Source organism: Dromaius novaehollandiae, chromosome 11, assembly GCF_036370855.1.
Source record: "Dromaius novaehollandiae isolate bDroNov1 chromosome 11, bDroNov1.hap1, whole genome shotgun sequence".
Classification (NCBI taxonomy): domain Eukaryota; kingdom Metazoa; phylum Chordata; class Aves; order Casuariiformes; family Dromaiidae; genus Dromaius; species Dromaius novaehollandiae.
In genome coordinates, this window is record NC_088108.1 from 26,698,892 (window position 1) to 26,724,217 (window position 25,326).

Consider the following 25,326-nt stretch of genomic DNA (forward strand, 5'->3'; position numbering starts at 1 on the left):
TAATAAATTAATCCAATGAAAAAGCATTTATTTACGGGTACATATGGGCAGACAGACCCCAGGCTGTAGGTAAGAGGGTCAGCGGCAGGGAGAACGAGTGTCCCTCTGCGTGTGCTGGCAGTGGTGGCTTCTGGCCACCAGAGCGCACCAGCAACCCGCGCTGAGCTCTCCTCGCTGCCCAGCTCCTCGGGCACCCTGCGGGCTTTCTTTTACATCAGCAGCTTCGCTAGCTCCACATCTTTTCGGTCACAAGGGAAAGGGTGACACAAGCAGGCTGCCAAGCCAGAGCCTGCATGGCACCAAGGAAAGGCTACAGTGCCATTCCCCTAAATCAAGGACCCTGAATCCTAAGTGCAGAAAAGCCACAGGAAAGGCTCGCAGTGCCCGAGGCCAGCAGCACGCTCCATCAGCTCCAGGAGCGACCTCTACAAAACGCTGCCGTTAGAGGAACGAGCTCTTCCCACCCGCCCGCTGCTCCTGGAGCACCTTCCCTCGGCACAGAGATGCTGCAGGAGTGACGCGCCCCAGAGCCCCGCTTACCTACACGGCCTGGTAAGCGACGCTCCCACGCCGGAGTCCCGGCGCTCCCGCATCTCCATCTCCTCGGCCTCATTCAAAGAGTTGCCCGTGCTGTCAAAGTCGCTGGCAGACGTGCCGACATCAGACATGGACTGCTCTTCCAAGTGCAGGTTTGAAGGGAAAGTGGGTTCCCCTCCTGAGTCTGTCTCTTCCTCCTCTTCATCCTCCTCACCCCCTTCCTCCCCAGCCAGGTCTGGGGAAATGGCTTTATACCAAAGCTCCACTTTTTGCTGCAGGCCCCACATGTGTTGCAATATGTCGTCAAGGTTCTCGTAGGTCATCTCCCCATCCACCTTGGAGAAATCCTCACCGCTGCCAAACTCTGGCACGTTGTCGTACACGCTCACCCGGCTGCCCAAGGAGCTGCAGGAACCCCTCCGCTGCCGGTACTCGAAGCCCCGCGGGGAGGATGAGTCCTCCATGCTGCTGCTGCTGCCGCCCCCTCCACCTCCCACCAGCCCAACAGGTTTGTTCCCAGATTTCCAGTTGGTCAAGGAGCTGTCACCCAAAGGACACAAGCTCTCAATGGAGAGGGATTTGGGGAAAGTGCCCGGCTTGTGGTCCCTGGGAATGTAGACCAAGCAGTCCCCTTTGCACGCCTGCCGGTGCGGGTGTTCTCCAGCAGACCAGTTGTTGCTGTTTTTCATGGCTGCTTCAAAGTCCTCTAGGTAAACTCCACTGCGTTTCGGATCAGAGCTCACCTTGTTCCCTCGTGAGCCTAACAAGCGGTTAGTCCTGTATGAAACTGAGAAGAAGTGTTTTTTGCCATGGAAAGAAGCAGATATTCCTCTTTTAGGGCAGTTGGCCTTGGTGGCTGTAAGGTCCCCATTATGCTTCACAGAGTCCCATCCCGGTTTGGTCGTGACACCGTTGTTTGGGGCATCCTTCTCTTCCGAGCTGGCTTTCTCTTTGTCCTTCCTTCGGAGAGACTCAATCCTCTTTAAGAAGCTGCGAGACCTTCGCTTCCTAGGTTTCTCCTTAGGGCCCTCGCTCTGGTTTGAGGGTTGCTCTGTCAAGGAATGGTCACTTAAACTTTGGCTGGATTTGGCAATGGTGGCAGTGTCCCGTAGAGGGGCCGGATCAGGTGGTGTGACCACGATGCCGAGAGTGCCACCGGTGCTGCCTGTGCTGGCATTGCTGTGGAGGGACACGGCCTCCAGGTTGGTGCTCAGGTCTGTGAGGACACTCTCGCGGCTGGATGTCTGCCTCATGGTGGAATTCAGGACTTCCGAGCCTTGGGAGAGGACATCGACAGACCCCACTCTGGACCACCTCTTACTTTCCCTCTGAAAAGCCCATCGGTCACTGATGGCACACAGATCTTCCTCCTCGGAGTCTTCATTCTGAGGGTGACCAAGAACAGAGAAGAATCAGACCAACGGAGTGAGCCAAAACGTCCTCCCTCCCCACTTGTCAGGGATATATACTCAAGCTGAAGGCACAGCCCTCAGCACAGCTCCGGATGGAGAAAGTGAGTTGCGTGCATGACCCGTTAAATGACCCAGCAATTCCACTCTGATTACTTTCCATAATGGAGAGGTGAAGTAGCCAAGTATTTTGCCCACACTCCAAGGGCTATATTGTACTGGGGAAGGGAAGATGCTATTTCCATGCTAACTCTAAATGTCTCATAGGAACGGAGAAGCAGTAACACCATGTATTTATAACAGCATGACATGTCTTGCTGTTGGACCTGGACAGAGGGCCCGCTGGCCACGTGAGCCAGCAGAAATATTTGAGGCTCATGAGCCAGTCCGGTCACCTCTGTGCAGCCGGGCTCCAGGGCTGCCCAGAGAGAAAGGTGGTGTCCAGAGGAACAGACCCAGCTAGGAGATGATGGGCAGACAGGGACGCTTTTGCTTCCGATAGATCTGTTCATATCAAAAGCGTTCCTGAATGATGATTCAAGCCCATGGACTCCAAGCCCCAAGAGGGAACTCCCAGGTCCAGCCAAGCCGTCCTTCTAGAGGGTGAGACTGACTCGGTTTTGCATCCACTGCTATGTCCTAGCAGCAATAAGGAAGGAGTGGACAGAGTTAAGCAGACCAACTAGATCTTTCCTGAGATGATGCTTTCCATGGACAGAGAAGAAACAACAGATAAGGGAAAGCTGGGATACTGTCTGCATTCATCTAACGGGGATGCTCACCTTGACACCTAGCAATGACACATTAAACATATGCTATGGTTAGCTATTTCTCTTCTGATCCCTTCCTCAGAAACATCCAGCTATGAACTGAAGGAGAGTGAGGGATCTGGGCATTCAATACAGCATTTTACATGTACATTTTACATGTATTATTCATTAAGGGAAATATGAAAATTTGTTATTAATATGCCAAAAGATTTTTTAGGCCAAAACAGAGTCCATCAGCTTCCCACTAAGGAATCTCCACAGAACAGTTTCTTTCTTCAGGGAAGTAGTATGGTCATGAGAAGGTATCCAAAATATCGGGCTACTTGCTTCAGTCAATCTAAATGTCACAGCCATTTATCTAATGTTTCCCTGGATTTGGATGGTAAGACCTGCTAGAACAGGAAAATGGTTGTTAGAGCTGATCCAAACTGGAAGGGTAGGGTGAAAGAAGAGGACGCAGACACCAAAAACTCAGAACACAAATGCTCTTTCCCCTCCACAGTCACAATTTCCTGAAAACAGTGACAAAGAAAAATGGTGAAAAAGAAGAGTGGAATAGTGACTAAGTAGCTTCACCTGTGGTGAAAGACATTGCCTGGCGTTAAAAGCTTCAATGCCTTCCAAAGAAGAAATGAAAAGCAATAAACTGCTGCTAAAATCTATGGCTTTGAGTTTGGAGCTCATTCCACCTCGTGCCCACCGGAAAGTGCCACGCTCTCAGCTACTGATGGTGACCTGATAACTTGCAGAGCATTCTGCCTGACTCACGGCATCAGCTAGATCTGCCCCAAACAACCCTCCTAGCAACTATCTCTTCTATCTGCGGCATTTCTATTTTAAACCCCACTACCTTGGAGCTGTTGCAATAGCTGAAGCATAAACAGCTTCACATTCAGCCAGCGCGCCATGGTCCCCTTCCCCCTTTGCTTGTTTGTGCTCTGGAGAAGGGATCCGGACGCAGGAACAATATCCCCACATGGTGCCTTCCTGCAATTTTGCCGGACAGGTGGGAGCCTTTGGCTTGGAGGTCCTGGTCCTCCAGCTGCCACGGTGCACAGGTGGGACACGGGGCATGCGAAGCCCACAGTAAACAACACAGACTTGTGCTTTATTGTTCGCAACACATGGGCTGGTTTTATTTCTCCCTGTGGAGCAGCCCCCTTTGGGGTTAGGTTTCCGCATTAATCCATCCTGCCAGAGCTCTGCTTAAGGAAATCCCCTTGCAGCTCGTGTTTAACTGCGCGGCACAGCAGTCACTGCAGCAGCTGCAGACCCCCGCCCTGCAGCACGGGAGCTCTGCAATGCCCGTCACGGGGACGGGAGCTCACCTGGGACCACGGGCCAGGGACAGCCCTACCGAGCTCCTGCTGAAGCATCCCTTCACCCCTACGGTATTCACCAGCTCATGTGGCTTTCGCAACGTTGCATTCAAACATGACAAATGGGACCTCTGACATGAAGCACTTTCTACCAGGGATGCACAGTGCTAAGCAAAAGCAGGAAAAGGTCTAAACATGACAGAAGGCACCCAAACCCAAAGAAACGTCCCACAGACACCGTGAGTGTGATGGTGAAGGAGGAGCAAGAGCCACCAGGGCTTCACATCCCTGGAGACCTGCCGGAGCAGGGGTCTCAGCAATCCCGACTCAATAGAGACCTACAGCTTACAGTCTGGCCACCCGGCAGCCTCCAGGACAGCTCCCACCCACCCGATGCCTCCAGCCGTGCCTCTCGGGAGCCAGCTCCCCTACGGCTGCTGAGCTTTTCCTCTCCAGCACCCTGCCTACCCCACCTTGCAGGCTGTTCATCATCCCACCTCCTCGTGGAGGCTATCGTCACTGCTTTAGCCAGAGCAAACTAGCTGGCTCTTCTACCTGCCCCTGGCCAGGCAGCACCCAGCGGGTACGGTGCCACGGGGCACCAAGGCACGCGACAGGAGGACATGGGCTCCTGATCCGACCAGGCACTCCCTGGGTCATGTCTCTCCTGGATGATGATGAAAAAAAATAAACCAGCAGCAGTGCCTGGGGCAGAGAGAACTGGGTGTTGTTACATGCACCGGCACAGGGTCAGCCCTAGAATATTACTGATGTTATTAATGAAAACAAGTTTGCTGCTCCACCAGTCTGCACACATTCCCCCCCATGCCTCTCAGTCCCCAGGCTGCCCTTGAAAGCCCAGGACTTACCTGTTTACGCTGAAAGTGGACTTCCAGCTTCATGGAGGCACATGTGTTCAGGGTCATCAGCCTCCTGCAAAAACACAAGAGAAGCTTTACCCTGGTTCTGGCTTCCTACTCTAGCTGCAAATTTTTTTGCTGTCTAAGAGCTCTTGTTGCACATTGTCACCTGCCACCAAACAGCTGGGGATCAAGGCATCAAATGGACATGTGGAGCCTGGGGCAGCTCCAAGTTTATTCCCGGCGGAGCACACAGTCCTGGGGCAGGTTCACAAAGCTGGACCCTCCGGCTGGAGAAAAGGTCTGATGGACACCTCGCGTCTCCTTTACCCAAGCACGAGAACGTGATCATATGAGGCTTTGGCATCGCGACCAAGGAGTTTAAACGGCTCTAGCACACTAGTGGCACATGCGTTTGATTGCATGCCAGAGGGGATTTTGCAAGTGTGTAAATCAGAAAGACACTCCACTCCTTCAGTACAGGTACTGGGACATTCTGGCCAAACCTACATACTTGCAGCTACTCCAGCAATCTATGTTTACTCTCCCACAACAGCGGCCACAGCATCAAAGAGGGCCTGTCTCCCGCCACTCGCGGCACCCCTGCACGCTGCTGCCATCCACTTGGATGCCGGTGACTTTCAAGTCTCATTTGCCATGCGTTCCAGAGGGCACTTCCTCTGCTTTTTGAAGTTTTTGTCCTTGGCTGTAAGTCAGCCCCATTCATGGTGCTGGAAGGCAGCTGTGACCTCTGCAGCTGCCTCCGCAGAGCAGCAGCTTGGGCCCAGCTCTTCCGGCCGTGCTGGGGCGTGCTGTTAACCCTCTCTGGTACTGACAGGGCTCTCCAGCATACAGACAAAGCAATCCTCTTTCCTCCTTGAGCTAGAACAAGCTCAGCCTTTTATTCTCAAGAGCCTCGCTCCAAAGTCACCATCAAACACTAAGATCATTTCGACTTCAGATTATAAATGCCAAGCAATAAGAACACTACAAGTATCTCCAGGCAATTAGATCAAAGGCAGTATGACTTAGTGACCCAGTGGGTTTAAAGCCAAGGCTGTTTTTGGCTCCAGAGGCCTGACTGCAAGTCCGGTTCATTTTGTATCTGAGCACGTGCTCAGCCCAGCTTGTGATGCCTCTGCTCCGGCAAGACGCAGCACGGGCAGAGCACGGGGCGCACGCGTGCCGGGGAGGTGGAGTGCGGGGACGGAGGGTGCAACGTGGTGGCGAAGGCTCGAAGCCCAGCTACGGTCCGGCGTGAAACCAGCCCCAGCGAACCAAAGCAAGGGGCTGGGAAAGGAGACGGCCCCGCTCGGGCGTGTATGCAGAGGGCAGAATCCACTGCTGCGCCAGGGTCCTGGAGGGCACGGCAAGAGGGAGCGAAGCAAGAGCGGCCTCTCTCCCAGCCCCAGGCTGTAAAGAAGCTCCTAGCGCAGCGGTGGAGATCTGCTAGAGGGGAAAGGAAGCCAGAGCAGCTCCCACCCGCAACCAAGCTGGGCCCAGGCCGCACTGTGACCTTGTCTCACTTTTTCGCATACCTCGTTTCTTTGCAGATACTTCCTTAAATCTGTCTGCTCCAACCCCTTCGAAACATCATCCTGGGATTCCCTCAGGATTACCCAGGTAGTTTCTGCTATTTCCAAGGCTCTCGGACAAATGCCATAAATCTCTTAAAAACAGCAACCTGCCATCACCAGTGAATGCCTGGGAGCTGGTTCGCCTGCTCGCCCTGGGGTGAAAGCACGCGGCTTTGGAGGTGGTCAGCAATGTCCCGTCCCTCCGTCTGCTGCGTGTGTTAGCGCCGGGTCTGCGCAAGGCTGCAGGGGTGTGTGGTGCTTTCTGGAGCACGTCCTCGCTAAAGCGCAGTGCCTGGGCTCCTGCAGAGGCCACAGGCATCAGCCACGGGCGAGAAGCCCCTCCGCGGGGCTGCAGAGGCCGAGCACCGCCACCGCAGCCACCACCGCCGCCCTGGGCGCTGCCGGGCTGGCGCGGCACGGCGTGCTGGAGAACGCCAGGGAAAATAAAAATTGCGGCTCACAAAGACATGGGAAGAAAAGCAAGCAGCAGGCGGTGAAAAGAAGGAGGAGCGAGCTGCTTTACGCTGGGTGTTTTAATGAAACGCTCCGAGGTGGGAAGGGAAGGCACGAGCCCCGGACATGAGGCACCCACCTCCCTGCCTATTATTAGGCCACTCCGGGAAGCCAGCTAAGCTGTGCTGACACGGAGCTGACAGCAGATTAAGTCTTGCTTGCTTTATCCATTGTTTAATTTCTGATCAATTTAGTAACGGTTTCCACAAGGAAGCCAGCAATACAACGGCTAGTGAACAAGCAGGGAGGTAGAGAGAGATCCCACCGGGCAAGATGGCAAATCCCCAGCATGAATTTAATTAAATCTGCAGTGTGCTTAGAGAAACGCCTCTCCTCTGCACTTGCACAGAGCCCGGCGGAAGGCAGACAGCTCCCGAACAGAGATTGGGGAAGGCTTCCAGAGCTCCCCAGAGGAAACGGTCGGTTGGCAGAGGACGCGGTGAGGACAGTCTCACCGACATCCCCCGGACCGTTCCCACGAGGCTGACGTACACAGGCCAGGTCACCTGCCTGACTGTGGGCTCTGCGCAGGGCAGCAAGGCGCGTGGAAAAAAAAACACAATCAAATTCTGAATATACAGTTTTACGTGCAAATTCTGCAGGAATCCAAGAGAGACTGCCCCAAAAGCGTGACCACAAAAAGGGGAAGGTTCCTCAGGCCAAGCTAGAGGGATGTGAGTCAGCCACGTCCACGCAGAGCATCAGCGCCAGAGCCAGGAAGAGACCCTGGGAACCGGTGGCTGCTGGCCCTTCTCTGAACCTGCTAGACTTGCCCCTTCAAGTTCTCTAGGCTAGAGTTTAAGGTCCTTTTTTTTTTTTTTTTTTTTTTAACAGAAATGAATGAATCTCCAATTAACTCAGTTTAATTAGCAGCTTCATAAATGCTACTACAAGCACAATACAGGTTTTGTTCCAGCATGCAAATATCAAGTCTGCACAGTCAAAAAAAAAAAAATTTCAGGTACATTTTACCAAAAATTTGACTAATGCCCCTTTTCCAACCCTACCGAAAACTCCCGAACAAGAGCACCACGGTTTGCCAGTGTGCACTCTGAGCCAGACAGGCAGAGTCAACCACGCAGGCACAGAAGCCCAACGCTGATCACGTCCCTCTACTTCATTGCTAAAATTCACAGTGCCCAGCTGGTTCTAGGATGCTGCTTAAGGAGAGCTGCTGTAAGTCACTTTTTGTGGGGGAGAAAAAAATAACTAGTAATAATAAGTAATAACTAGTAATACTAGTAATAACTAGTAATAATAAGTAATGACAACCGTGAGCCAAAAGTTGATGACTGACAGTCAGAATCAAGCTGGTGTTCAGCTGAAGTGAGTAAGCTTGGAGTAAAGGTCACGTAGGTTTATCTGAAGGTCACCTGAGAAAGGCCTAGCATTTACGTAAGCATCATGGCTTTGGAGAGAAAATTCGTCTGATTAACAAGAGCAGAGAGACTGAGTTGGAAGCAAAGAATTGACTTTATCCAGTCCAAGCAACTGCAGTATCAAACATGTGCCCTGCCTGTCACCCATCTGGAGCTCAGCCAAGCAGCCTCCCGTTCTGCTCCTTGCTGGCTGGAGAAGTTCAACAGCAAAGGGATTAAATGCATGAACTTTTGGCAGAGAGCAAGATGGAAACACGCCTGTGTCAGTGACAAAGAATATATGTACAAGGGAATTCATTTTCTTGGAAGAGCTACGTGTTTAATTTCCCTTTTTGGCCTTTTTGTTAGCCAAATGCTGCCCATGGCCACCTCGAGGACCCTAGAGATTATCCAACAGCTTTGGAAAGTGGCTCCGGACATTTCTTTTCCAAGAATCTTGGTCCTTCGTGTCCCACCCAGAGCACACGCTTCCCAGGGGCACCAGCTCTGACACAGACTGCTTGAAGTGATCATACGAGCAGGTAGAGATGACCCGTTCCAAGTTACTGGAGCAAAACAACCTCAGCAACTCCTCCAGCCAGACAGACAAAGGCAAAAGGACATCAAAGCTGAGGCAGGAATGGACTGTTATCCCGGCACTTCAGAAACTACTCCTCTGCCTCCCCACCCTGCTATGACTGCAGTAAGGAAAGAAAACAAGAACTTGCAATGCACCCAGAGGAACTGAAACAGGGGATCCCCTCCCTGCCCATCAGAGCAGCCTCCGTATTGGAAAAGTAAATAAATAACAGATAAAGTTCCTATCTCTTGTCCTTTCTGTTGCACAAAAGAGTGTGTGGGAAGGAAAGCAAGGAGTGTTAGTCGTGCTGAGGACCACTCGGTTTCTCACCGCGGAGTCAGCGTGGGGTCGCAGACATAATGACGTGTTCCAAAAAACGAAAGTAGGGACCTGAGTCATTCACACCACCGGACCGATGCACAGCCTAACTGGACAGTCAGAGATCACGGAGGATATGAAGTCTCCCCTCTTTTAGATATTTTTGCTTGGTGATGACAACAGCACCATTTACAGAGTTCATCTCTGAAATACCATAATACATTCTCTGCCAAAAAAAATATACGGTGGCATCTCTTGAAGCTATTTTCAACCCTGTTGTTGCAAAGAGTAGAGTGTCTTTGTGGAAAACATATCACGTAGATTTTGTTGCCAGGCACTTGGGATGACTAATGTTACTCACACAAACTAAGCGAAGGCCTTTAGCCACGCACTTCATTAAAAGAGAAATCCTTAGTCAGAACAACCAACAAAACGTTTATTCCAGGAAAAGAGAATGAATCTACCAAAACAGACTTCAGCCATACAAAGTGATTGAACAGTCCAAAACTGACAGTGGAGACGCTCCTGAACAAGCCTACCACCACTGAACACCCACAACCCAGCTCCTAAAACCTGCTCAAAGGGCTAATTAACAGCATGTAATTTGCACGTAGCACTTCTCATTGCACGAAAGCTCAGCAAATCCCTCGCTACATATTTTCTTTTATTTGCAGATGGCAAGCACCAGATGACCCAGGGAAATTCTGTCCACAGGTAGAATTTCAGCCACAGGCACCTTGACCTGAATTTGGCTTATGCAAACAACTGAGAAAAACCCCTTCACTGTTTCCCAGAGATGTGGTTTCCAAAAACTGTTTTATTCTCAGAGGCATTATTGAGCATCTCTGCAAAATAAAGCTATACAAAATAGATTTGGGGGGAGCATGCCTCATTCCCCTCAGGATCACGTGTATATGAGGTATGATCCAGAGCAGCTAGCAGTAAAAGAACAGAGCGTGGGTAGCTGGAACAGTAAAATGTGTCTCTCTTTGCACCTCTGCTCAGTTTTAGAGTTTACCTCTGACTAATTCATTTCTGAATAGAGCTCTACAGGCTGGAGTTACCCATACATAAGATTAAAATACAGCTCAAAAGTTTAAAAAAGAGGAAAAGAAATCCTGGTAAATGCTCCTGTTCTTTGTATGTTCAAAACACTGCAGTTTCTCTAGCACCATACTCCATCCAACAAGTTAGCAGCTTTTCCAGATTTGCAAGAATAAAGCATCCAAACCCCTCACTGCAGAGATGTAGCCCCTTTCAGATGCCACTTCTCCAAACCACAACACCTCGCTGCTAGCCTAGGCAGGAGGCAACCTACCTGCCGTGCCCACTGCGCTGGTGAGGCCCCCCAGGGAACTTCAGGGCCAGCCCAGCACTGGCCCAGCACAGCGACAAAGTGGCTGTGGCGAGTCTTTGCCCGAGGCAAGTCCTTGTTTTTCTTCAATTTTTTGCAAACATTAATTTAGCTCGAAGGAAGCTTTACCTGCACAGAGATTTGAGCGAGTCCTGGTCCAGGAAACTGTGGTCTTTCTTCACAGCAACGATGTCAAGCGGGAACAACGAGTCTGAGGAGAAGAGCAAGACAAAAATTAGTCACTGTTTCTGAGCTAGTCCTTCCACCAGGTGCAACAACAAAACGCGAGCGTGGGAGAAGGAAGATACTGAAAGGAATAAGAGGAGGAGAGACACAGAGGATGGACAGCAAAGGAGGAAAACAGGAGAGCAGTACAGAGGAAAGGCGTGGGAGGCTTCTGGACTGTAAGAGCCAAAGGAAGCCGGTCAGGCTCGGGTATCGTATTGCCACTGGGAGCAGCTACCCAAGACAGCCGTGGCAGTGGGAGGGGAAGCAATGCCATCCTTAGAGGGCTGCGTATAAACGGGGGACAACCTCATCCAGCTTGCTGAGAGGCAGCTCTTCACAGGTAGGACTCAACCTGCAAACTCCAAACACACAAGGAGGAGGTCTGCCAGCAACACTTCCTCCTGAAGGGACATTTTTTGCCTCCCAGAGTGCAGCCCTAGAAGGCAGCTAGCATAGAATAAAAGAAAGATAAATAAGGGGATGGAGAGAAGAGACTCAGCGATGCTCCGGTACCGTGGAGATGACAGCAAGCGAAACGCAGAGGTCCAAGTGATGAGTTTGACAAACAGGGAGAGACGTAGAAACGAACCGCTCTTGACTGGGAGCAGACGGCTTGTGACACAAGCCACAAAACTGAGAAGGGAACATCCATTACGCAACAGACAGCTGTCTCATCTGCTCATTTTCAGGCAATTTTCCCCTTGCAGGACAACTAATCCCAGGTTATTGTGCGCAGGGACCTGGGCATACCTGGAACAAGCACACCTCATGCAAAAACATTTTTGCTGGGGCAGAGGTGCTGGCCCAGTTTTAGCACTCTGAGAGATTAGCTGATCCAGAAATAAAACCCAGCCCTTCACAGTGCTTTCACACACCCACGCAGGTACCAGCGAGCAGCTCTGTTCCCAAGCTGAACACATCTGGAGCCCAGGCTGTGGCCTGTTTCAGGGAGTCCTGAGCTGCGAGCAGCGCAGCGAGGATAAATACAGAGGCTGACTTTCCTCTTGGCACCTGGATGAAAGGATGAGAGCGGAGGAGAGGAGGTGTGGATTACTGCACTGTCTTCTCCCCTCTGAATAACAGAGGCTCCTTGCTCATGCCCACATGTCTCTGAAGGCACTAGTTTACACTGGGAGCTTTTAATTAGCAGGTTTGTGGTATGTGTAGAAGTGGAGGAAGTGACCATCTCCCACAGGCTGCTCAAAGGAGAGCCTCAAGACAATAAGCCATTGCAGCTCCATTCCAGGAGATTATTTTGTCTCTGAAGTTAGCTTTCACAGAGCAGCCGCCACCACCCCTCTATGCTCTTCTCTCGTCTGCCATGCAAGGATCAGACCTCGCTTTACCAAAGGCGTGACCACAATAATTTATTGCCCAGAGTCCCCCAGCACATCTGGCAGCAGCGGGCACAAAACCTGGAGGCTATGCCCAGTTGCCCAAAGCACACGAGAGAAAAACCTGAAGGAAGACATTGCTGATGTCAGGTGTGGAGGAAAACTACGGCCTCAACCCATGGCGTTTTTTGGAGAGTGGCCGCTGCCCAAATGCTGCCCAAGAGATATCTTAGTGCCCCATAAAACAATACATTATACATACACTGAGGTCTCTTGAACTCTCCACGACTCCCTTCCCTCACTAATCCCCCAAGGTCAAGAAAACCATATGGGGTATGGCAGTACGGTAGTTCCAGCCTCTCATTCAAGTCCTCCCCCCACCTCAAAGGCTGTGGGTTGGGTCTACAAAGGCAGATACACTTGTGGCCTCAGGACAGAGGTCAGAGGACCAGCCGAAGGCGGTACATGCCCAGAGTCTTTGGGCAACGCATCCACCTTGGGGTTTTTCACTTACTGCTGTAGTGACAAAGGTGAAGCGTTTTTCAGGTAAGTTGGAGCAGGGTGGAAAAGTGCCGTAGGGCCTCCATCAAATTCCCTGCTCATGTCTTTCTCCTTGGAGAAAGCTCTGCTGGGACCAGCTACATAGGACTTCGACAATTAACCACAAGTGTCTAAGTCTGGTTGTTGATGAAGCTACCGACTACAATTATCAAGGGAAAACTGAGCCCTGCCAGCTGTGGAGAAAAACAGAATGAAACAGTTGTAGGATGTGGAAATTTTTGCTCAGTGAGACTGGAAAAAGGGTTGGTTTATTCATAGACTGCAGCATCTAGCACCTGATTCTTGTGTCCCTGAGTTACAAGCATTATTCGGGGCAGACACCTGGAGCTGGGGTCTCACCTACAGGAATCGGGGTAGTCCTTGCACATGGCTGTGCCAGGAGGCTGCCCTCAAAATAGAAACCAGAAGCAAACAGGCAGCCTGCAAAGAACCATCAAGGGGGCAAGAGCATGCTTTTTGTGCATGTGTTACAGGGAAGGGGGGGTGCAGTGGAAGCGTCCAAGCCGAACAATAGCTGGCTCCACACCGCGCCCGGAGGCCAAGCTTCCAGCTATTGTTCTAGCCGGGCCTCGGCTGAGCCGGAGCTGTGGTTCTCCGCACTCGTCCTCCCCCAGCAGGGACCAGCAGCCTTCACCATGTGCTTGAAGTAAACACAGCTGAGCCAGAGAAGAGATTCATCAGAACAGTTAATCTGTAAACTCTGTGTGTGTGTGCATGCATGTGTGTGTGTACGTAGCAGAAAACTTGTGAGAAAGTCTATAGACTACATCTACCCATCCCTTCCAAGCATCATCTTCCCTTTGGGAACCTTGCAGTACAGAGATCCAGCCGGCTCCAGGCAAGGTTTTGCCGCATTTTCGGAAAGCACAGACCTTCCTGCCAAATAATATATTCGGGCAGGGCACTAGTATCCAGGACATGGAAGTAGGGAGGGAGGAAAGAAATGTTCATTCTCTGCATTACCTACATTGGCTGCCTGTGCATTAACACCCACTGCAAACACTTATTAAACTACTTAGAGACATGATCAGCTTCCCAAAACCTGTCTTCCCTTGGCCTGACCAGGTGTCTTGGGAACCTTCTAGCAGCCCTGCCTGAAGGGGAAAAGTTCAGGAATGCAGAAAAGTTAATAGCACGGCTAGTTCTCCAGACCACAATCAACTCTGAAGGCTTAAAGTTTTAACAAATAATCATGTATTAGTAAACAATCCTCTTCATCCTCTCCTCTCCCCAGTGCTCTGTAATCTCTCCCTGCAGTCACCCTCGGTATTTAGTTAAGATATACAATATAGGACCATGTACAGGCCAGGAACTTCTTGGTCATCCACACTGGGGGTAATAGGGAAGCCTTGAAATAAAGGGCATCGTGAGGAGCATCAGAAGACCTCCCTGTGCCTCCAGGAACCTGCCTACGGCTGATCAGAGCACGCCCGTGATCAGAGCACCACTGCCAGAGACCCATGGGCAGAGCCGCCTCCGTTCCTCCTCCCGGCGTTTGACACTCGTACGCGCACATCCCTGAGCGTCCCGCTCTCGCTGACAGGACTCAGGCCAATAAGCAGCTGGAGGCTGTGCTCAGTTTGTTGTATTCTTTCTCTGCAGTCATTAGGGGGAAATGGGTTCCGAACGCTTCCCGCTGCAGAAGAGGAGCACTGCCTTGTGCGCAAGGCTCTTTCCTTCTTCCCAGGAGCTAAGCGCTTTCCAGACCCTCAGCCCTCGAGTGCCCTCAGCTCCCCAGGCCTCGGGGGGACTGGGATCGGGAACCACTGAATGGCAGCACGGCAGCGGAGGGCTGTCTGCTCCTCACACGCAGCAGCATGTTCAGCTTTCAAGACACGTTACTGTGGAGAAAAACACATCTAACCCTTTCCCCACACAGAGAACTGAAGAAATAGTCCTCACCTTCATAAAGCTGGGCATACTGAGGAAATCCTGCTGCTCGCAGCCAGTCACAGGCTTTCTTGGCTTCGACTTCTGAAACAGAGCAAGCAAACAGCCTGAGTATCCCACCTGGGAAGAGCGATGCTCCGAAGAACAGCGGCAGGCGCTGGAGCTTGGTCCCGTCTCTGCTCCCCAGCATCAGACCCGCTCCAGCATGGCCGGAGCGGATATTTGATAGCACTAACAGCGGCAATGACTGATTGCGACAAACGGAGCACGGGAACCCAGCGTGCGCCTGCCGCTGGCATTAATGTCTTCTGCACAGGAGAGGCTCTTTGCCAAAGACAGGGCTTCACAGCAGAAACCGTTTGGCTTTAGAGCCTCTGTGAACAAAAAAAGGGGGAGGTAGACTAAAGTGTTATGTCCACAAGAAACAATTTTAACCTCCTAATGAAACATTTTGTTTCTAAACCCACCAAACCAAATAAAGCATTTTGCCAGGCAAGACAGGAACATTGTTATTTTTAATAATTAATTTAAAGCTCATCAGAGTTTAGGGCTGGTCACTTCACAGACCTTTTGCAAACATCCTCCACAGAAGTCTGCCAAAGAAACGTTTCCCCCCACCACTTCCCAACATCTTGGACAAACCCTCCTTTTCCTTCAAGCTTGCTTTCATCCTGATACACAGTACACCCTATCTAAACAGTCTTCTTCTTAACGGAGGGAAATCATAATACAATGTCAGATATGAACAAATGGCTGTGAAAGATTATGGGCCTCGATCCATGACACATCACTTCCTCCTTATTCATTACTAACATATCGAGACTAAAGATGCTAGAACCGGGTCTAAAATACAGACGACCCTAACCTTGGGCCAAAGTTTGCTCTGGGTGCAGCGAGGCTGTACAGTGGGCGACCCCAGCGCCGGCCAGGGAACGAGAGCCCAGCAGGGAGGAGGGCTGATGGAAGGGGGCTCGTGACCTGCACGACCAGGTTTGGGGTGCGACCTCCAGGCTCTGCTCTGGGGTGCTGCCCGCTGGCCTGGACTCCAGAAGTCACCCCACTGCACCGGGAGGTGCAGCATGAACGTGGCCAGGCAGCAACAACCAGAGACCCGCTCCCTGCTCGCAGCCGGTCCCCGAGAAACAGAAACCCTGACAGGGAAGGGTTTCCTACGAACCCACCGTCTGGACTATTCCAGTTTCTTCACACATTGTTCGACTATTCCCTGGATGAGTCCACCCAACAGCCAGCACTATTTTCTGGGAAATTTCTCAGATTTATAGGACTTGAGGAAAAACAGCCCAAAGCTAAAGCAGCCAAAGCAAGCTGCCGTCTGGTGTCAGCATTTTGCTGCCTACCGAGATTTATATTTCTAATTGTGACAAACATTTGCCCTAAAATGTAGAAAACATGACTGAAATTTCAGACTCTTTCTCGTCGCTCTCACAGAAGCTCCACTTAATGAAGATGGGAATCAGGCTCATTCACCAAAAGCATGTGAAACACCCCTAAATCATCAGCATGCACCAACAGCCTCAGCTGAGAGCTCTAGTTGCATTTACAATTATAAAGCTACAGCAGAAATTTAAAAAGCACAAAATAAGAAGTTAAACTAAAAAAAGCCAAAACCATGAACCCAAAAACTTCAGAATTTTGGGGAAAAAAATTCAGAAAAAGAATTTGAATCCGGGTCCAGACATCACAGCGGTCCTTAACTTTGTCTTGAGCCCCACTGAAACTCCGACTCTGAACCCACCCGACCTCCACGGGACTCAGAACCCAGTAATTCTAACCGAGACCTAAATCCTGGAGACTGACTCCGGCTGCCGTTTTCAATCGGGACAACGTTGTTTTGGAAAGCGTGTCTGCGGTCTCCCCGCTCTCCAGGCCGCGGAGCACACGACGGAGCGGGCTCGGAGCAGCAGTAAAGCGCGTTGCACAGGCAGCAGCTCCGACGGAGCGTGCCGGAGCGGGGCCCTTCCACGTGCCGCCCAGCCCGGGCTTCCCGCATTTCCAGAGCACCGGGAACACCGTCGGGTCGGGCCGGTTACGTGCTCATAAAAGGAGAAAGCGCGTGTTGGCAGCGCAAGGGCTCAGCCGAGCAGGCGGCTCGGAGGAAAGCGTCCGCGTCGGCCCTTCCCAACGCGGGGCTGCTCCGGACGCCGTGGCAGCCCGCGGACGCATCCCGCTCGCAGCCGCGAGGTGAAGGCACCTCGCACCTTTGCTCCACTGGGTGGGGAACGCGGCACTACCGGGGCTGCTGTGACCCGGGAGGACCAAAACACTCATTTTCCATTTTAATCATCTTCTGTCCTGACAGCCCTGGAGAACACATTCCTCTCTTATCCGCAGGAGGGGCAGGGCCCAAGCGAGAGCGGGCTCCCGCATACCGGCCCTGCCAGACGTGCCTCGCCCCGACCCGCAGCAGCCGTCCCGCGCCGCGGCGGTGCCCTCGCGTCCGGGCCCCTCCGGCCCGCAGCTCCAACGGGATCCCCCGGCCCTCCTTCACGGCTGCGGCCACCAGACCCCTCCGCTGCCCGCTGCCCCAGGAAGGGAAGGGCAGGGCAGGGCAGGGCAGGGCGTCGTATCTGGTCCCCCAAAGGGCCCAGCGACGGCTCGGCGGCACGCCCCGGCGCTCCGCTTACCCCTCCAGGTGCACGGGCGGAGCTGATCAAACAGCATGGCCGGGCTGGGGCGGAGCGGGCCTGGTCACCCATCACCGCCCGCGCAGCCTCGGGGACGCGCAGCAGCCATCGACGCCCAGCGCGGCGGCGCGGCCTCCGGGCTGCAGAGCGGCGTGGGGAAGCGGGGAGCCCGGCCGGCAGGGAATGGCGTGCGCTCCCCAGGCGCTGGGATCCGAGCGGGCTCGGCGTCGCGCCGCGCCAACGGAAACGCGAAGTCGGCGAGCGGCGTTTCCTTCCCCTCCGCGCCGGGCCGGGGAGGGGGAGCGTCCCACCTTTCCTCCCCCGCTTGGCAGCCAGGCTCCCAGGCTCTGCCAGGCCGCCCCTGCGGCGGCGAGTCCTCCCGGCGCCCGGGGGGTCGGGGGCACGAGGGGGGCAGCGGCAGAGCCCCCCGGCCATGGCGGCAGAGCCCCCCGGCCCGCTCACGGCCAGCCCCCCCCGCCGCAGAGCTGGCACTGGAAAGGTTTCCAAGTGTCTCCGTCCAGGTCAGAGCCGACAGTCAGCTTCCTCCTTCCCACCCGCCCTTTCCACAAAAGTACTTTCCCAAGGAAATCCAGGAAACGATCTTTCCGAGCCCTGATAAGAACGGGCAGAAAATATTTACGCTGATCCCCCACCAGCTCGTTCCTTCCCCACGAGGGAGGGTGCCCACCCCCAGAGGACACGGCGAGGAGCCGGGCACCCAGGCGCACGGCCACCAAACTCGATGAGTGAGCCCCAAATCCTCCGTCTAAGAGGCGGCCGCCGCGTTTCTGCAACGCCTGCTGCAAACCCAGGGCGCTCCTCACGACTCCCAGAAAGACCCTGGATCTGCGGGAACGCCGCCCTCGGCCCCCGCTCCCCGCGCCCGCCTGCTTCCCTCGCTTCCCCTCAAAGCCTCGTTTTTCCTTCAGAGCTCAGAAGGAACGAGCTGATCGTTAGGAGCTATGAGCAGAAGTAATGAAGACAGGTTTCCTACGGAGCTGTGTCCCGGCACGGGCACGCCTGTGTGGCTTCTCTGATGTCTAGTAAGGCTCATCTCGTACCATTCCCTTTCCCTCAGCGGGGTCCCTAAGAGGGTCTCTTCCACTCCTCTAGCCAGCAAACTATTCTCACAAGCTTGTAGCAACTCACTATCGTGGAGATCTCTGTTTTAAATGTGACGGAAATGATCACATCCAAACTGTATTTGGGGAGGAGCAGGCACACAGATACAGACCAACACACGCACAAACACACTCAGAGCTCTCTTTCCTTAAGAAATGAGTTAAAAAGATAAGCCACGCAAAGCCCTGTACATGCCACCCAGTGAGTCCAGCGGCGGAGGAGCCCGTAGGCGTCCCGTGCACTTGGGGAGCCCCTGCTCCAGAGCAGGTCTGCAGCACGGCGAGCTACACGTGGTGACCAAGCTGCGGCGTCCCGAGACAGACCAGGCGCATCCCTGCTCCCTTATGACTCCTGGGCAAATAACGAACAACAGATAAAGCTGGAATAAAAAGGATGACAGTGTTTGCATCTAGGCTTTCGCAGATACTTGGAGGAGGGGAAGAGGGCCTGGCTGGTTTCTGTTATTTTTAGCCGGGTTTCCTAAGAAGACTTCTGTAATCCTTCTCTGTCTGTGTGTTTGTATTATTCCAGCTGCCAATACCACCCCTAACTGCTGGGCAATTTCAGCCAGATTTGACAGAGGAGTAAAGATCTCAGCAAATACAAAGCTCCCAGCAAGTTTCAAGACTGCAGAGGGGCAGGCAGATAAGAAGACCTGTTACTGCTGCCACTTCTGAGAAAGTTCTCAGTGTGAGATGACCCCTTTAGCAGATATCTAGACATCTTCATGGAAGGAAACCAACATGAACACGTTCACTGCATAAAGCGTCTGTTGGGGCATTACGCCTTACTAGCCACCAGAGAATCCCCACCAGGCAAAGCCTCTCCCCTTCTCTGGGGGCTGCTGAGGCTGGATGCCTTTTCCCATGGGTAACACACCCGTAATCACGCTCCCCCATCCTGATTCTCTTGCATCTGATAATGCGGGAGCCCAAGATACAGCCAAAGCTTAATCAAGTTACAACAGAAGTGCCCAGCACGAGTTCATTAAGAAAAAGGCTTCATTAGTTCAGCAGCTCAGGGAACTGTTCTTTTTCTTGTAAATTGATGCAAAGGACAGAGGTTACTCCATTGCTGATTTTTCCCCTAACAGATCGGGAAGTCAGACCCAACAGCATGTCACAGCATGTCACAGCAAGATTCAGAAAGCAAAAACAGAAAGAAGAAAGAGAAACAGGCTCTCATTTCGCAAGTGCAAGTGGAAAAAAATGATAAATGGCTGACACCCCCCCACGCACACATCTTTCCCTACGATCACGGTGGCAGTCCCTGACGCGGACCCCTGGACCGTGGTGCGACCACAGAGGCATTTTCTACTGACGCAGCCCACCGGTGAGGGAGCACCCGAGACCTCGTGCCCGGTCTGCAGCGGCTCCAGAGGAAACGGCTCCTGGTTTTGGCTCTGCTGTCAGCTCCGAAGGGTGGGAGACAAGACGGTGGGGACCCCACGCCGCCCACCCCGGCCCCAGGGGCCCGCAGCTCCCGGACGGGGCCGGCCATGGGTGCTCTCCTCCGGCAGCTGTCCGGGGCTGCTCTCCCTGGCACAGGGATGTCTTCAGGGGGGCAGAAAGGGATGTTTGGAGACTTAGATCTGTCCCTCAAGTGCTTTTAGGGATAACAGGTAATCCGTCCGGACTTAACTGTTCAGTGAGGTCCTGAAACAGAGATGGATTGAAAAAGCCTGGGAGATACAATAAAACAACAGGTCTAAAACCAGTGAGCTGGAACACTGGAGGCAAACTTAATTACAGTCAGGAAAACCACTTCCCAGGACCCCGGCTCTGCACTTTCCCTTTAAAAAAAACAGCAGTAACACCCCAGGATCCCAGCTTCTCAGAGCAAGTTTCCAAAATCCCCATAAAAAGTCCCACACAGCCAATTAGTGTGTGAAAAGAAAACCACATCATAAAATTGCCCATACATTACACAATGGAAAGCTATGAAATCAGATGCCAGGCAGATGCGAGTGGGAGTGCAGCCTCTTCCTATTAGACTCAGCTCAGCTCCAGCATTAGTGTGGGTAACCTTTTATTTTTGGTGTTTTTTCTTTCCATCATGCTTTAAAATAAACCATTGCCTAAAACATTTAATATGCAGAAGTGGAGCTTAGCTTCCCTTCCCAGTCCGTAAACAGAAATACTTTCCTACATTTTTAAGGAAATGACAGAAAGCCCTGACACATCTCCCAGATCAGGGGACGTATCTATTAACTACTTTAAAAAGGGAGGATCTGAAATAGCCATTTCACTAGGGAAACTCATTACATTTCCGCGAAAGGTATAGGGGCCAGAGGCATGCCAAGTGTAAATGAAATTAGAGGAATTAATTTTGCCTGTAACACCTGCTTCTTCTCTCACTGAAATCAGTGTAGCCTCTTTGGATGTGGCATCACTGAAACAGATCTAAGGGCCAAATCTGGACCACTCACTACTGAATGAAGCCAACTCTCTCCCTGTGTTTTGAAGATGCACACGCTCATACACACGTATAAAACCTGGGCTCTAAGGCACTGAAGATCACAGCATTTGAACCCTTCTGACACGACCCAGGTAGGAAGTAATGCAGCTGAGAAAGGCCTCTTCGGACCCTGCAAAGCCTGGGCACGGCTCCGCAGGCCCGGTTGCCCCCTCCTTCACCCCGGTACAACCTTCTCGCACCACCGTCGTCGGCCCTCCCCGACTGGGCTCCCGGTAAGGGAGGGAGAAGCAGATCTGCGTGTCCCAGCCACGCCGAAAAAAGCACAAAGGAAGCCAAAGAAATGCGATCATCCTACACACCCCTTCCCTACAGACACTTCACAGCGAGGAAGGGACTAATGACTCCAGCTTCCAGCACCAGCGTCATCCCTCCACGAACAAGCCTGTCCCCGCGTGGCCTCCCACTCCTGCCCCGGCTCTGCAAAGCCAGGCCTGGGCTTTGCACACCGGACTCCCCTCGTGCACAGACCTGTCCTTCCAGGGCTGGGGAGGGCTGCCGCGTTTCGCACCGCGAAGCACAGTGACGTTCATTCCCTGCCCACGCTCAGTTCGGCTTGTTTGGCTGATAAATACTAACTGATCTGCTCCTAGCCCTGCTGGCCCCCAGGACACCCCGAAGACACCGACTAACAGCCACAGGCATGGAGAGGGCACGGAGATAGCAATGAGAGGCTCTGCTGGACCCGGTCCCAGACGCAGCGCGTTTCCATAATTAACCTTCGCAGAGCAAATAGGTCTCACAAGTTTTGGGAACTGCTCCTTGTTGTACCGCCAACAAGGGATTGCTCACATGCCTCCGTCACGCTCCAGCCCTGAAATACCCCATCGGCCTTGAGCAACACGGACTCGTCGCGATGGAGGAACCGGTGGGAGCCCGAACGCCGCCGCGCAGAGCCGCCGCTCCCGAGGTGCAGCGGAGCAAGGGAGCAGGGTCACAACGCGACCGCACGCCAGCCCAGGCTGCTGCCCAGAGCACGCGGACCGGACCACTTTCCTGTTTATATCCCGGTTTATGTCATCTCCCGTATGATGCAAGATAAACACAAGGGAAAATCTGGGGACAAAAATGCTCCTGGAGGCAGCTGGGGACAGAGGCAACGCAAAAATTGGTGCATAGCGCGCTGTGTCGGCGCGAGCGTGCCGAAGCACGGCGGGACGAACACGCTTTCGGCGCCCTGCCTGTCCCCAGAGTTTCCGTACCTGAGCACGGCCGGTACCAACCTTCACACGCAGCGGTGTGGCCACGTCCTCCACCAAGGCAGGGAGAGGGACCACTGCAGCTGGGTTTCCCAGCTGCTCTTACACACCACCTTCAAGCGTCATGCCAAATTCTTCCACTCCCAATTACGCTCCAGCCGCTGGCCCCGGATCCAGGAGAACCTCCCTTCCTTCCCCACCTGCGCCGGCAGCGCTTTCCAGCACGTACTCCGTTTCACTACACACTCCCTCACCATCCTTCCCAGTCCAGCAAGGGCTCTGCCCAGCAGCGGCTAGACCAGAAGCTGCAGCTAGACCAGAAGCTGCAGCTAGACCAGAAGCTGCAGCTAGACCAGAAGCTGCAGCGAAGCAGCAAGGTCCTCTCAGAAGGACAGAGGAGAGGAATGAAGGCCCCAGAGAGCTAAACAAATTGCTGTTCTATTGTCAAAACAAACTTTCCAGATAGCAAAACATGCTTTACTGCTCCTGGGTATCCCACCGCCCAGGGCAGAGGTGGTATCTAGACTTGACGTGCTCAGAGGACTTCCCTCAGGGCAGCAGTTGAATAGTTACTTCCAAGACAGCTCCCCAGACGGCCTTATTTTTGCCCATCTCACATCTCATCTTAGCTCCAGGGTTATCTCTCTGAAACACCTCTGTCCTACGTGAGTCTTCGCGGCTCCTCACCGCGCGCGCACTCCATTGAGCACAGCACAGAGCACATCTGGCAGCGCTGCCGAGTCACCTCCAAAGCGGTGATCCTGCTTCCCACTTCCCAGCAGGGCCGGGATTATGCAACTGGGGACACAAAATGCTCGGAGGAAAAAGGTGTTTATGTCATTGCTTGAAGAAATTCAGTTTAGAAATTGAATTTTTCATATGCACAGAAATCATATTTCATTCTAAAAAGACGGAAGTGCTAAACATGCAACTGCAATCATTAACTGAATGTGACAGCTTATATTTCCTTTGCTGTAAATGAGCTTAATACTAGTCTTGATTCTGTCTTCTTTTGTTTTAAAGAAAGTTAAAATGCAGTCCTTCCCACTCAAAATCTGTACAACCTTAATGCTTTGCATTTTAGAAACAGCACTATAAGAAAAAAAGCTAAGAGGTCTCAAACAGTACTATGAACTCAGCTCTGCACCATACATATCCAAAAAGCAACATCTCCCCTTGCAGGTTTGCAGCTTAGACAGATAGCTGCACTTGATCTTTACCAACATGTGAACAACTGCATGGAGGGAACATAACTACTTCTACAAACTTTACTGACCAATCTGAAATGCCTGCAGCTTTTGGTGCCTTAAATAAAAATTGCAAGAAAGAACGGAAGTAGCCAATTTAGCCCCAACTCAATAATGCTTTGTCATACCTTTGTGAAATGCAAATATGTTATATTCTTTATTTTAAAAAGGGGGAGAAAACTTCTCTCCTTTCGTTATTTACTTCACTGGGACAATAAAGCTTAACATTCATCTCTAGAGAAGCCAATATTAATCTTACGTAGCAGTGAAGAGTCCCTTCTTCTCTAAGAGTGCCTCAACATGGCAAGGGGGAAAAAATCACGCACGGGCTCAGGAGGCATGGGGCGTATGAACTGCTGGAGGAAGAAATCACTGAACTGCTTGGACAACAAGATCCAACAGATGTGCCTGCGAGGCGTGGTGGGGCGACAGAGGTGGACCAAGCCGGGGTCCACCTGCACCACCGTTCACTGGCTTTGCTTGTACTGCAGCACGGTCCTCTGCTATCTCCAGTCTGTTTCTTGCTAACAAGCTAGGGAAGGAGGACGTAGCCGGTCCTCTGGGGTTCATGGCTGCTTCTCCCTGGGGTTTTAGCTTGCAGCCAGCATGGTAGACTAGACAAAGATAGGTATCTGCGTAGGAGCGGTGGAGCACTCACCACGGGGGTGGGACTTCCTCTGCCCAGGTAATTGTAGATGCACGTTCCCCAGAAACATTTCCGCTCCTCAGTGTCTCTCAGCACCTTTAACCACCTCAGGTTACCTCCTCACAGCCTCCTGCTTCGGACTGCACCTGGGAACGAGCCTGCTGTGGAGCTCAGGGGTTAACCGCGCCGTGTTTAAACTCCGCAGCTGCAGAACAGATGTCTGGTGGGAACGAGGGAATAGAAAGGGCACTAATAGGAAAAGAAACAAAGGGCCAGCAAGGGTGAAGGCCCTTATCTGTCCTTCTCACCTCCCCCACACGCCTTTTTCCAGCTGCTCCAGCCCCAGAGAAACGACAGGTAAGGCAGAAACTCATCCTCCTCCACCCAACCTGGGGGCACAGCAGCAAACCCCCCCTCGCTTTGCTGAAGGAGGAGGCCGCAGCGGACCGGGAGGAAGCTCTCTATTCCGGTGCTTCGGAAAAGGCAAGGCAAACTCAGGACAGCGGGGCTCTGACTCCAGACCATCCCATGCGCCATCCCGAGAAGATGAGTCAGTGCTGGCATGGTTGACTGATTGCAGCTATCTAGATCTAGACTTGGGGTTGAAAAGTTGCTGTCTTCTCTTTGGCACCAGTTAGGTTATTCCCTTCCTGAGTTTAAGGATAATGTATTTACTCTGCTTAGCTGCCCACATCCACGCAAATGCACATATATCCACACAGAGAGAGAGAAAAGCTTTCCAGTAAAAAGAAGAGTTAAAAAACACATTTGCATGGCTAAAGCATCCAGCAGGAACATAAACGATGCTTGTAAAAACGACTGCACTGCAACAGAAGTATCTGTTTTCAGTTCATTACCCTTTGCAAGCTAAGAACACCAAGACACTCCAGTACAATTCAAAACAGAGATTTTAAAGAAAAATATGGCACACAACTGGCTAGAATAAAAGAGGAACAGCTAATCTAAACTTCGCTCTCTCACACACACGCGCTGACACAACTCTGCACCTGCAGTCAGCGAGCAAGCCGGGCACGGGTACAAATGGCAGCAAGCCGGTGCCCAACAGTATATCATTGTGTTCACAGGGAGCCTGGCATTGCTTAAACAGCCTTCCCAAAGAGTGGAAATTATATCAGATACGGTGGTTTCTGCTCAAAAAGGTGCCTAAGCACCTATCCATTTTCTGCAGCAGCATATGCACCATCCGAGAAGACAGTAGACTTGTACCTCCACCTAATTAAGGTTCCTGACAATCCAACTGTTAATTGATTAAACATATGATGTCTTAATTACATACATTTCTGCTGTTCAAGGGGCTGTGGTGGCCGAGCGCTTTAGTTTCTGATATTGAAAACCCAGACAAGAAACAAGATGAAAACAGCTA

General features: G+C 52.3%; 1 protein-coding gene across 11 annotated transcripts in view; it reads right to left on the minus strand.

Annotated features, from left to right (window-relative positions):
- The window catches only part of STARD8 (StAR related lipid transfer domain containing 8), a 106,396-nt gene that overhangs the window by 8,742 nt on the left and 72,328 nt on the right, over positions 1-25,326 (minus strand). For 10 of the 11 annotated variants that reach the window (XM_064518479.1, XM_064518480.1, XM_064518481.1 and 7 more), the window contains 4 exons: positions 14,621-14,692; positions 10,725-10,806; positions 4,905-4,968; positions 541-1,922 (listed from right to left, as the gene is read on the minus strand). In XM_064518479.1, coding sequence (XP_064374549.1) covers positions 541-1,922; positions 4,905-4,968; positions 10,725-10,806; positions 14,621-14,692 — 1,600 coding nt within the window. Of the gene's footprint in view, positions 1-540; positions 1,923-4,904; positions 4,969-10,724; positions 10,807-14,620; positions 14,693-17,253; positions 17,427-25,326 lie in introns of those variants that run through there. The other variant, XM_026095980.2, reaches the window with a different exon arrangement.